The sequence below is a fragment of the Anabrus simplex genome, chromosome 5 (genome assembly GCF_040414725.1).
Source record: "Anabrus simplex isolate iqAnaSimp1 chromosome 5, ASM4041472v1, whole genome shotgun sequence".
NCBI lineage: Eukaryota > Metazoa > Arthropoda > Insecta > Orthoptera > Tettigoniidae > Anabrus > Anabrus simplex.
In genome coordinates, this window is record NC_090269.1 from 299,985,993 (window position 1) to 299,999,674 (window position 13,682).

At 38.0% G+C, this 13,682-nt stretch overlaps 1 protein-coding gene across 1 annotated transcript in view; it reads left to right on the forward strand.

Moving 5' to 3' along the window:
• Positions 1–13,682, forward strand: part of LOC136874012 (protein krasavietz) — a 218,155-nt gene that overhangs the window by 183,279 nt on the left and 21,194 nt on the right. Inside the window, exons 10-11 of the mRNA XM_067147472.2 lie at positions 3,899–4,021; positions 7,423–7,459. Coding sequence (XP_067003573.1) covers positions 3,899–4,021; positions 7,423–7,451 — 152 coding nt within the window. The 3' untranslated portion in view covers positions 7,452–7,459. The remainder of the gene's footprint in view (positions 1–3,898; positions 4,022–7,422; positions 7,460–13,682) is intronic.

Consider the following 13,682-nt stretch of genomic DNA (forward strand, 5'->3'; position numbering starts at 1 on the left):
AGCCTCTCGCATCGGTAGCGTAGGGAACACATTTTATTCATCAAGCTTTCGTAAGGAAACTTTAAAAAGGATATAAAATCAAAATCTATTTGGAAATAATTTCAAATGGGCTTTAATTCTCTACTTTTTCAGTTTTCAGACACGAGGCATAATTTATAGTATGTATCCTAATTATCACAAGCGTTCCCGTAGCATAATGGCTAACACGCTCGCTTCGTAATACGAGGTGTGCAGGTTCGAGTCTTTACTATGATGAATCTTTCTATTTCCATTATTAGCGTTGTGTTAATCTGTATGCCTCTTTTCATACATTCTTTTGTTAATATATTTCATTGAAATGTTCTAATCACAATATTATATCTACTAGGAAATTGCTTTATATGTGTGCTACTTATAGAAAGTGATGTTATGATTATAGCATATAGGACTGTCGCCCAGGTAGCAGATTCCCTATCAGTTGTTTACATAGTCTTCTTGTAAATGATTTCGAAGAAATTGGAAACTATTCTGTTCTCAAATTCCTCTCCCTATGAATGGATATTTACCCCGATTAGTTCTTTACATTTACAGTACCTTCCAACTTTATCTTCATAAAGTTAAACATTAGAATGAAATGCATTATCAATAAATGGAAGCATGTGGAACTAAAAGAAGTCACAGAGCTAGTTGCAAATAGAGGATCGTGGAGATACTTAATCAATTCACAAAGCCTGCAGATAGAATGCTCAAAGGCAATAAGTCCGTAAGGAAGGGGGTGTGTGTGGGGGGGGGGGGGGTGGTGGAAGCGCGTAAAAGAGAGTTAAGAACAACGGCAGGGAACGAAAATAAATTTTTTAATGTAAATTAGAAAGGCGATAAAAACCTGCATACCTTCTATTACGGAGTGAGCGACTTGACCAGTCTATAATACTTTTCAGAAACGCTGCCTTACATGACAGGTTATAACTGGCGTAAGGAAATGTAATCTTGAGATTTTAATCCCAGTTAGGTATTGATATTGAAGCTCATAGATTTAAATTACGAAAGCGTGACATAAATCGTTGTCCATAACTCTTAAGACTCCCCTTATTAGGCTTTTTGGTGATAATCAGCAGATGCAAGCACAGGAAAATAAGACATTCGAAATGAGTTTCATACATCTGACGATAGATAGCATCACACTCGAAAGCGAGAAGTCGCTGAAAATCAGTCTAGCCAACTTCGTATATCGGTGTCTAGCTCTGGGTAGCTACTTGGCGCTTGCGCGCAAGCCAAAGTACCAGCCGATTTACACCCCCAGGTAGTTTACCTCCCGGGCAGCTGCCAGCCACTTTGCCAGCAGATGGTAGAACCGGCCCTAAGTTGGAATTGTGAAGAACATGTATGTTACTATTGTTGGTGCGGAAGGCAATATTAACGTTATGTTTCTTGAATATGTTGGTGACACTGTAAATGTTGTGATTAAAAGGTGAAAGTCAAAAATAATTTAGGTTTAGGTTTGTTTTATTAAATTAGAAATTGAGCGATGCCTGAATTTATTAATAATATGTTCGATGAAGATTTCATTATAACCGTTAAACCTAGCTGTCGCGTGTATGAGATTGAGTTCTTTATTCAAGACTGCTTTCAACATTGGGACTTTGAACGCATGATTAACTAAGCTATTGTAAATAGCCCATTTGTGAGAGTAGGGATGTATTGATTCCTTTTGTATTGTTGATGCTGTAAGGGTGGGTTTCCTGTAAATTTTGTACCGGTATTTAAATGAAGAAGGGAGTCTAGTGATGGTTAAATCTGAAAAGTTTATGGAACCGTTAATTTCGGATTCTATTGTAAATTTGATATGAGGGTCTATGTTGTTGAGGTTTACAAGAGTGTTCGGTGCATCTATAGGACATTCGTTGATAACAAAAGTATCATCTATGAATCTGGCCCAGATCTGGATATTGTTAAACTTTTCATTATTGTCAATAGCATTATGCTCTAGGATATCTAAATATATTTCTGCCAAGATACCAGAGGCCGGTGACTCCATGCCCAAACCATTTTGTTTATAAACTACGTTGTCAAGTGTAAAATAATTATCTCTTAACAGTTTCAAAACAGACATAAAATCAGAGATTTCAAGTTTGCTTAAATGACTATTGGAATTTAGATTATTTTCAATAATAGAAAAAGGCTTGCTCATTATTATGCTTGGGTACATGTTAATAATATCGAAAGAGTGTAACGTATGGTATGATTGCGGGTCAAATCCGTCTAGTTTCTTGATTTGTTCCGAGGTATTCTTAATGGATTTATTAGAAGCAAAAGTGAAATGTTTTTGAGGAATTGTTGAATAAACTGAGCAAGTTTGTACAAAGGGCTTGGCCTATAATTTATTATAGGACATATGCAGACATCGGACTTAATGGATCTTTGGTAGTACTTTAGCAGTTGGTAAGCTAGGGTTCATATTAATGAGTCTCGACTTTTCCTTTTCGGTTAAAAGAAAAGACGCGTTCTTATGTGTTTGTTTGAGTTTCTACTGAATTGAGTTGGTCCTTGTTGATCGAAAAAGTGCTGTCTTTAAAAATATTTTGTTTTTTCAATATAATCTGTTCATTCCATATGACTGTAGCGTTCCCCTTATCTGCCCTAGTGATAGTAAGTTGGTTATCCTTGATTTTTTTTCTTTAGTTCAGTGATGTTCCTTCTTTCTGGAAAATCTGTATTAGTTTTATTGAAACCGGGAGGGGTGAATATTTTATTTAGGTGTCTGTTAACATCCAGTCTTAGTTCATCTGTGAATCCTTCCGCATTTTATTAATAGTGACCTCTGTCTCAATAACTAGTTTTGAAGGGATACTAGGTGTGTTGACATTCGGCCATTTATGTTTCGGACCTTTGGAAAGTTTTATGCTTTCTACCTCATTTATTACTGTGTTCGATAAATTAACAAGCAGAGCGTGGAACTGTAAAATAAGATTCTCGGGAGTACTGGAATCTTTAATCGTTTTTGAGGAAGTGTTACGTGATTTTGATTTGCTCGAGCACTTCAAACATATTCTCTAAGGCCGTCTGCTTTCGAGGTAACACATTAAAAAGCGTATTATAAACTTGGTCTTGGAAAATATTCCATTGGGCATTTGTGAGTGTATGAGTGACCTCAAGGTGAGTCTCATACAAACGGTTATTTAAAAAGGCCTTTTTGTTCTGAAGAAATTTTAATTCGTTTTGTAACCACATCGTATTAGTTTTCAGTTTTCAGTTGAACTTTTTGTTGGTGAGGAAAGACGCAATGTTTGTTAGCGCCTTTCAGGAAATTAGGGAAATTATGCCTGATACTTTTTTTTTTCTAAATTATCTTTACTCAATTTTCCTATTTTAATTTTTTAGGCTCATATATTGTTGGGCTTTAGATTTTGCCTGATGGGATTTACATAATATGGACTTTGAGGATAAGTGTTGTTTTGTTTGTACTTGCATGTTGCATACAAATGTTCCTTTTTTTCTGTGCAAATGAGTGATATATTTATGATAAAATATTATGTTCAGTAGAACACAACCTCAATCAATCGACAGTCCTCTCACATGAGAAGCGATTTAAAGATAAAATCAAAATTGCCTGTTAACCTTAAAATGTGAAGTTTTGTGTTCAAGTATTACTTAAATTATGGTAATGAAAGATTACCGTAGCTAGAGTTGTAATGGACTTGTCTGATGGGTTGATACAGTTGTAAATTCTGAAAATTAGACCCTGTATTGAACACTTTATGGATAAGATGTATAAAGGTATATTGTACGATGCTTAGAGTAACATGGGGGTATGGGTGTGAATAACAGATTTTACCTAAAAATAACCATTTACAAATAATACAAATGCATGTGTTGAGTTGTATTTCCTCATTCCCTTCTTACTCTCCAATTTCTTTTGTAGCTGACGTATTATCGGAAGAAGTGATTCTGAAATGGTATAAAGAAGGCCACTCAGTTAAGGGCAAAATGATGTTCCTGGACCAAATGAAGAAGTTTGTTGAATGGCTGCAGAATGCAGAGGAAGGTGAGTGTAAAATATTCCTGAACTTTCTAGAAATATACTTCATTCTTGTTGTAATTAAGAATATATCTTTAGATCAGAGCATGAAATTTAAAGTTGGAAGACTAGTCACTCACCACTAGGTTTGTTCCTCACAAATATAATCAAAGTTATAAAGTAGTATTCCCTCTAGTCAGGAAAAATATTAAAACATTTAACATTTAATGGCATGCTAGAACTGAATTGTCTTCAAGCCTCTGACATAATACAGTGCTTAATGATAGAAGTGCACCAAATATGAGGAAGTAGCAAATTTGGGAATCTTGCTACAAAAGTTTTGGTGTGAATCTTCTCCGATGTCTGGTTAACACTAGAACCGCGGCTGAGTCATTTGTGACCCAGCTGTTAGTTCTTTCTCTCCTATCTTCTGCAAAAAACTATTTGTAGTAAGTGTACTGCCAAGGAATATACTAGTACCTGCGCTGGATATTTTATTTGAAATTTAATACACATAGTGTATTTTGATGTAGAATGTTAATCATACAAATAAGGAACATGTAGACAATGGGATTGCCCCTCTTCGCTGACCACAATGAGTTCAGTTCTAATCCCTAGCTCTTATGACATCGCGAATGTACAGTATAGCAAGAAAGGTTTCCATCTCCTCAATTTTTTGAGACCAATCATCTGACATCAGCACAAACGATGTACATTATGCTGCATATAGTTTCTTTGTAGGAATGGCACTTCACATGACACACGTTGAGAATACATAATATTCCTTGGCTGCACACCTGCTACAAATATTTTTTGCAGAAGATAGGGCAGAAAGAACTAACAACTGGTTCACAGATGACCCAGCCGCAGTTCGAGTGTTAAGGGATTTTGAACTCTGTCCCACTGTGTCAAAAGAACACCCTTTTTTATCAGTATACTGGCTTGGGTTGAAATATATGAATAGCTTTATTACTGCCAACCATTACGGATTATCCGTAATTTGTACAGATTTCATGATATCATGGTATAAAGACATTTATTATGATTAATCAATATTTTTTTTAACTTTTCTCGTGAAAAATTACTGACATTTAATCCTAAATGAAGCACCACATGACATTGTGACATCACGATGTGCATATGTGCATTCTGATCCCGCCTCGCTCTGGTTATCCTTGTTTTTTGCCTTTCATGGCTTTGCATTATGGCGCCATATTCATTCAGTCAGTTATCACACATGGTTCTTGTCCTGGCTTTCTTATTCCAATTATTTTGTGGGTAAGGACTGTTGTTAAGTGCTGCAGAAATGAAGTGGGCTTATGATTCTAACAGCAGGACAGGAAATAAAAATTCTGTGCTTCAAAAGTATCTCTATAAATATACAGAGAAATGGCAGTGTCTAATAACCTCAAAAATTGGTGTTAACTACGCATTCTGTAGCATGTGGTGTTGCGATTTTTCTGTGGCCTATGGGGGTAGAGATGATTGTAGAAGGCATATTACCGAGCGAGTTGGCCGTGCGGTTAGAAGCTGTGAGCTTGCATCCGGGAGATAGTGGGTTTGAATCCCACTGTCGGTAGCCCTGAAGATGGTTTTCCGTGGTTTCCCATTTTTGCACCAGGCAAATGCTGGGGCTGTACCTTAATTAGGGCCACGGCCGCTTCCTTCACACTCCTAGGCCTTTCCTATCCCTTCGTCGCCATAAGACCTATCTGTGTCGGTGCGACGTAAAACCACTAGCAAAAAATAAAAAAATAAAAAAAAGGGCATATTGAATCTGTTAAACACGAATCACATAGGAAGAATAAGGCTAATATACCAATAACTAATTTCTTTTTCAGTAGTGGGGAAAATAGTGTTACAAATGCAGAGTTCTATTTACATCTTTCCTTGTTAAACATAACACTGGCCTGCAATTTTAAACTTTCTTTCACTTTTTCTCCATCACATTGGGTTTCTTTGGAAAATCGAATATATAAGACTCGCGTACGTACAGGATTAATTTACTATATTATCACATGTAAGGAATGCTTTATTCTTGTTGCATTTACTCCTCTGAACACTCCTGTATTACACTGTTGTATATATGTAAACTGGCTTGGAAGAAAAACACTAATTAAAAGCATCTGTAAACACCACATTGCACTTACTGTTTTATTGGTAACGTGTTCTAGAATGACAATCTATGGTTTCAATTTTAATCTTGACTCATTTTAAGAAAAATTTTTGCTCTGCTTTTCGCTTGTGAGCTGTAGTTGGATTTTCTCTCTTCAGTAATCAGCAGTAATCTGCCAGCATATTCTTGCTCCATTCTGTTCGAACCTTTCTCCTTGCTCTTTGCTCAGCATTCGTAGGATTGATGTTTCTTGGAGTAAAGTTGCAAATTTAAAGAATGAAAGTGGTGAAATGCAGTATAACACTCTGTAAGGTTATGTATGTTGTTTTGTCAGTGCCATATAGTAATACACCAACAGAAAGAATCCTCAGCATTGTAAGAAAAAATCAAACTGAATTTAGGTACTCACTTAAGTACAAATACATTTTCATCGCTCCTTATTGATAAACTAAAGATGGCATTACATGGTGCTGCGTGTTTCAAGAGAAGATTCACTGAGAAACAATCACAAGAGTTGGCGTGCTACAACATCATATTTACACCAGAATAACTAAACCGGTATTAAAATACGTACATTTGTTTGAGGTTAGGCATATTTTAAAAGTGAAAATTTGGGGCATGTGTGTCGATGCTGCCCTTAATTCTGTGATTACCCTGATTGTTGATTCCCCATTCCAAAGATTGGCAGGTCTGCTTCAGTACCAGAAATAGAAGCAAGTTTTATAATACCGGAACACAGTATAAGAAAGTGTTTTTTTTAACGTCGCACCGACTCAGATAGGTCTTAGGGCGACGATGGGATAGGAAAGGCTTGGGAATCGGAAGGAAGCGGCCGTGGCCTTGATTAAGGTACAGCCCCAGCATTTGCATGGTGTGAAAATGGGAAACCATGGAAAACCTCCTTCAGGGCTGCCGACAGTGGGGTTCGAACCCACTATCTCTCAGGTGCAAACTCACAGCTGCGTGCCCTTAACCGTACGGCCAACTCGCCCTGTGTATAAGAATGTAAACTGTTAAGAAATTACTGTCGTCATTCATGAAGAGTCAATATTTTATAAATATTAAAACTTAAGTTGCCAGCTTCAAATTCGTGTATGCTAATGGCAACCTGACTGGAAATTTTTCAACTTGCTAAGATGATAATAGTGAATATTTTTCTATGGTAAAAAGAGAAAGTAGTTGCTGTATTAATCTGCAGATTCCAAATTCAGATTATATATCATGGAGGTGAAAGTATGATTCCAGTCCATAGAAATGAGATCTTTCTTTAGGTTTTGGAGTGACGTTAACAATATTATTTTTATCTTTACAGAATCTGAATCCGGAGAAGAAGAGGACTAAACTGAAAGGTTAGTATATGTGTACTCAACAGTGGACAATAATGTGCTTAATTTTCTGGTTGTCTCTGCTATTTTATTTCCGTTGTTGTTGCCAACTTTGGACTACGGGTTACACAAGCTAGCTACCTGCCTCTCTTAGGCTTATGCCGTTATGTGTACATTTTAACCAAAGGTTTTTCGACCTCGCGTTCCTTTTCAGCCATTCTTCTGCCAAGATGTTTTGCAGGTTATTTCTCTGGATCATCCCTCAACCCCACAACTTTGTTCTTAAAGATAGTCCTGTCTATTATATCCTCTGGTCTGTTATCATTAACCTAAATCTTTGTGCACTTCCTTCAGCCAGTGGGGATGAGATTTCCATCTTTCCTGTAAAGTGATTAGTTTGTGTGCCAATCTTTCTGGGTTCATTCTTTTCTGGTGACCATAAAAGGAAAACCTTCGTTTTTTTGTAACAGTGGTGATATTTTTGACTGCCATACAGTTCTTTGTTTGACCTCAGGTGGATGACAAAAACCGTTGGACACAGAACGATAGGACACATCTTAAGACACCTATGGCTTGTTCAGTTGGTTTTTGAGGGAAGTGTAGGTGGTAGAAACAGCAGGGGTAGAGCAAGGTATGAATTTGACAAACAGATTAGAGCAGATGTAGGATGTAGTAGTTACTTAGAAATGAAAAGTTAGCGTTTCTTAGGACCCAAAAAATCTTCCTGAGGAAATTTCCTTTCCTTTTTCTCAATCAGCACATCTTCCATTTTGGCTAGTATTTCTGCAGTGTAAAAGCATGCCTGTCTACTATGTAGTAGTGTCTGTTTAGCCTGGTAGGAGATGGAGTAAGTATCTTGGCTCGTTTTAAATGCCAATTTCATCTTCCTTCCTCTCTTCCCCAATGCTTCCTTTTCATCATTTGGGGTAATGACCTCGCCAAGGTATTTAAATTTCATGGCCCACCCGACAATCCCTTAAGCCGTCTTAATGCTGTGAGTGGAGTCTGTCTTTCCCAAATTCATGTACCGGTCTTTTCAAAGGATATCCGTAAGCCTGTTTCAGCAGCTATTTCCTGAATAATTTTCACCTGTTTTATTGCTGTCTGAAGATTATCTGGCAGGAACACAACATTGTCAATAAATGCCAAATGGTCACAAATGTTGCCTGTGTTTTTGCATCCTACTTTAGCTCCATTTTGAAGATCGCTTTGGGACAACTTTTCCCTCCACTCTCTGATACCTTCTCCAAAACACAATTGAACACGAGTGGAGAAAGACCATCCCCTTGCGTCACGCCTGTTCTTATCTAAGAATTTAAATTGAGGAAAGGTTCAACCTATTCAATACTGCGTATGTCGTATAAGATGCTTACAACATGTTATTTATTGTTACTAGTACCGGTTTCGACGCTTAAAGGCGTCGTCATCAGCTAGATGTTACAAAGTGGGCAGGGTACATAACATAAAACTGTGTACATAATACGTGCAATGCAAAGTACAAATGGTTAACAATTTTTTGCATTTAGAGCTAAATGACCAATGGGTAAAATATGGAGTAATGTAATGCATAACAGGTGTTATAGTCTAATATGGTACATTGATGTTATACAATAAAATTGGTCTGATGAGTGAGAGTAAAAATCTTGGTATATACCGTATTTCATGGCATAATCGTCGCACTTTTTATACCAAAATTTTCGAAAAAATTTGTAGGGTGCGACCAATATACGATGAATATTTAATACCAGTGTTTGTATTACTCAAAAAATGTATTTATAACTAAATTGTATTTGATACAACTTTAAGATGCACGTAATACTCGCGTTTATACATCAAAATAATTAAAATAGTCTAAAACAAAATTCATAATTTTTCGCAACAATTCGGCGAACGTTTTTCCAACCTGAAAATAAAAATGAACGTATTAAGTTAATTTGTCATTAATTTGAGTATTAAAGTTAAAATATTACACTTGCAAAAAGTTATCGCTTTGTTGTGAAATGCGGACTTACCGGTACGCAATTTACCGTATTCCAAATCTTCGGTGTCGCTATCGCAGGTTTCGCTATCTGATGCGCCGTCCTCGCCTCTGTTAATACCAGTATCAGATTCTTCGTCTCCCTGCCACACTGCGTCATCTTCGGAACCGTCTAATGCATTCGAAATCCCAGTCCTTTTGAAGCTCTTGGAGACTAGTTCAGGTGGTATAAGATCCCAACTCTTCTTCACCCACGAGCATAACAAGTCCAAGGGTGGACGCCTGATATTTCCGGCGGGCGTCAATTGCTGATCGCCGCTCATCATCCACTCGTAAAATCGACGTAAGTGGTCTTTAAAGGGTTTATTAACACATACGTCTAGTGGCTGCAAAGCAGATGTTAGGCCACCAGGAATGACTATCTGTCGTGTCTTATTTGTAGTGAGAATTTGCTTCACTTCGTTCACGAGATGACCTCGGAAACTATCTAAAACAAGCAGAGCTGGTTGTTTTAGTAGTGCACCAGGTCTTCTATTCCACACAGTTTTAACCCAGTCCAGCATGAGTTCTACGTCCATCCAACCCTTTGGTTGCACTCGTACATGAATTCCACGGGGAAACTGTATATTCTTAGGCATCGTTTTCCTCTTGAAAATGATGTAAGGCGGCAACTTTCTCCTGTCAGCTGTAATGGCTAGCATTGCCGTGCATCGCAACTTCTCACTACCGCTGGTTTTCATTAATACACTCCGTGATCCTTTTAGCGCAATAGTGCTGTTGCGAGGCATATCAAAAAAGATTGGAGTCTGATCGGCATTACCGATTTGAGAAAGCAAGTACGAAGTTTCCTTGCGCAAACGTATGACAAATCGGTGAAAATTTAGAATCTTGTCCGTGTAATCAGCAGGCAACTTTTGGCTTAGTGTTGTTCTCCTTCGCACTGACAGATTGTGTCGTCGCATGAACCCCTTAATCCACCCACGAGTCGCCTTAAACTAAGTTACCGGTATGTTGTGTTTGCGCGCTACCTCCTGTCCCTTAATTTGTAACATTTCATATGATACACTGCAGCCATTGTTACGTGTATTTCACTGACGTACCTAAACACTTCTTCGTCAATTATAGGAAACTTCCCTGTTTTAGGACCTCTAAACGCGCGTCTAGAAGGGTTTGTGCTTTTCAGCTTGTTTTTTACTTTCCGCCAGTCACGCACCAACTTTTCACTCACAGAAAATTTTCTTTCTGCAGCTCTGTTCCCGTGCTGTTCAGCGAAGGCAATTACGCTTAGCTTGAAGCCCGCAGAATAGTTTCTATATTTACCCATAATCGCTTATAAATGCTTCACACGTTAATGTTTTGCGATATAAATGACTTTCCGTAATTGTTCACTATTAAAACAAATTATTTCTGCAAACACCCAAAACACAAATTAAAAACTTAAATTCTCACGCACACATGTCTACAGTAATCACGTAAATCTGAAACAAATGCATCTGTGATCTGTCCATTCCAGAGCAGCTAATACTGTTAGGCAGCAAGGAAGCATGCAACAATTTATCAGTTTAGCTCGTTGGTTGCGACACACTACTGCGCTTGCGCAAAGCTCGCAAACCGGAGCTCTAGCTAGCGCGGTGTAGATCTACTGTATAGTTGACTGTATTCCGAGACGTCAGTAACAAACATTCACTTTTTTCAATTTCTTTTAAACATACGGTAATTAGGTTAATATTTCTTCCCAGTTATTGATGATTTTACATTACATTACTGACGAGTTTATAAAATAAAACTTTAATAGCATTGGATAATAATTATCTTGACTGCTTGGATAAAAGTTTTCATCCCATGCCCGGACACTTATGACGTAGTAGTAAGATAAGAGTCTAGCGATGAAAACTGAGACATCGTAAATAATTCGGCTGAATAATTCTGTGGAAATCTGCGTTATCGTCTTGGATTTCTCTTCGTGCGCAATAACACAGGAGCCGGCCCCATGGTGTAGGGGTAGCGTGCTTGCCTCTTACACGGAGGCCTCGGGTTCAATTCACGGCCGGGTCAGGGAATTTTACCTGTATCTGAGGGCTGGTTCGAGGTCCATTCAACCTACCTAGCCGGTATTTCCTGGCGACGTTGCCGATAAGCGATAACTTACAGCCTTACGTATTTCAAATGGGAACTCATAATATGTAGGTGGTGAATAAATAGTACACTGTCTCGCGACCACGTTGTCAAACTGCCGATAGCCTACCGGTAAGCATAATATGTAGGTGGTGAATAAATAGTACACTGTCTCGCGACCACGTTGTCAAACTGCCGATAGTCTACCGGTAAGGCATGCGTCGTACATATACCGGTATTATTTATTTATACGTTGTGCAACATGTCGCAAACGTGACTGTGTTGCCAAATTGCCCATAAACCATACACGTATTTAAATTGCGCATTCATGTGCAACTTACGTTGCAGTTCCATTTACCTTTTAACCAGATTAGTGAACAAAATTTGGACGTGCGACGATTATGTAATTAAAGGTTTAAAGTCCGATTTTTGTATTGAAAATAAAGGATGCGACGATTACGCGGTGGCGACGATTATGCCGTGAAATACGGTATAATAAAATCCTCCATTGTCCGGTCCCAAGTCCGGAATGAGAAAGGAGGAGGGTTTGATGGTCTGGCACACAGCTGTAAAACTGCCAATGGCGAGTGTTGCGCTGCGGGAAATAACCTGACTCCCTAAGGGGGCCAACGGCTTCAGGCGAATGAGCCCCTTTAGGTGGGCTGATGGTCCCCACAGGGGAGGAAATGCCACTGGAATCCATTATGCAGCTTCTGTTCTCCAGGTTAGGGGCGGCGGGGCGGCTGCACAAGGCGTCTGTACTCCAGAGGAGTGGCCTCATTATCACCTCACTGGATCACATCCAGAGTTGTAATTCCGGACCTAGTCCCACACAGGTGACACCTTGACATTCAACCATTGGAGGTCTTTTAAGCAATACTCCACCGGCTAAACCAAGAGTTCAGAGAAGGCAGCATTCGGGTACGGTGGGCTGCCACCTAAAAGATACCATGAAGTCGGAGGCATGGACATACCCCAGTACCTCATACACGAACGAGACAAAATCAAGAATCAAACCAAAGCAGATAACATACTTCTCTACACACAATAAAAACTCACTCATGCAAACCGGTAAACTAAAAGTGATCACCGACATAATGGACCAATTGCAAGTAATCAGCTTCATTTTCCATATAAAAATCTAATCACTAAGTTTTACAATATTAAAATTCTTCCACCGTTTTGATACTTTTTTATTTGCCTTTAAGCAAGTTTTTTATTTGTCAACAGTACATGTTTCGTTCCTACTTGGGAACAGAAATAAACCTACTTCAAGTTTATCAAATAAAATAAAACGAGGAAATAGTAATTACCAAAGCTGACAAGGGAGGGACAATAGTAGTTTTAGATAAGGAGGAATACATCAAAAAAAAAAAAAAACTTTTTTTCAGCAATAGCACTTTTTCGGAAATAGATCGAGACCCTACAACTGAAACCCAGAAAGAGTTAAAAACACTTTTAAGAAACGCAACCTTTATTTTAAGTGAACAAGACATCCAAAAACTGATAAACATGAACAGCAACAGCAAGAGCCTTACCCAAGTTACACAAAGAAGGAATTCCCATAAGACCAATAATAAACTTCCGCAACGGTCCTACTTATAAAACATCGCAATACGTACATACATTCCTAACCAAACATTATGTTTTTCACAACAAGACACCAATAAAAAATTCAGTAGATTTTTGCAAAGTACTCAAAAACTTTAAATTAACACCACATCAAGTAACATGTTCCTTTGATATCAAGGACATGTATACAAATATTCCATTGGACGAAACAATAAAAATTATCAGGAAGAATCTTATTGAACATAAACAACTCGGCATACCAGAAGTAGAAGATTTCATTAATATACTCAAATTCGTTACGAAACACAATTACTTCACTTTCAATAAGAAAATATATAGACAAGAAGGCCTCCCAATGGGTGCTCCCGCTTCGGGCATTTTAGCCAATATTTATCTTGATTACCTCGAACACACTAAAATAATAGGACAAATAGAAGTCTCAGTTGATGGATACGCTTTGTAGACGACACTTTTGCCGTAATAGATTGAAGAGAGAATAACTGATGATATCCTCAATAAATTGAATACACTTGATTCCAGAATAAAGTTTACAGTAGAAAAAGAAAGCTCCATAAATTTTTT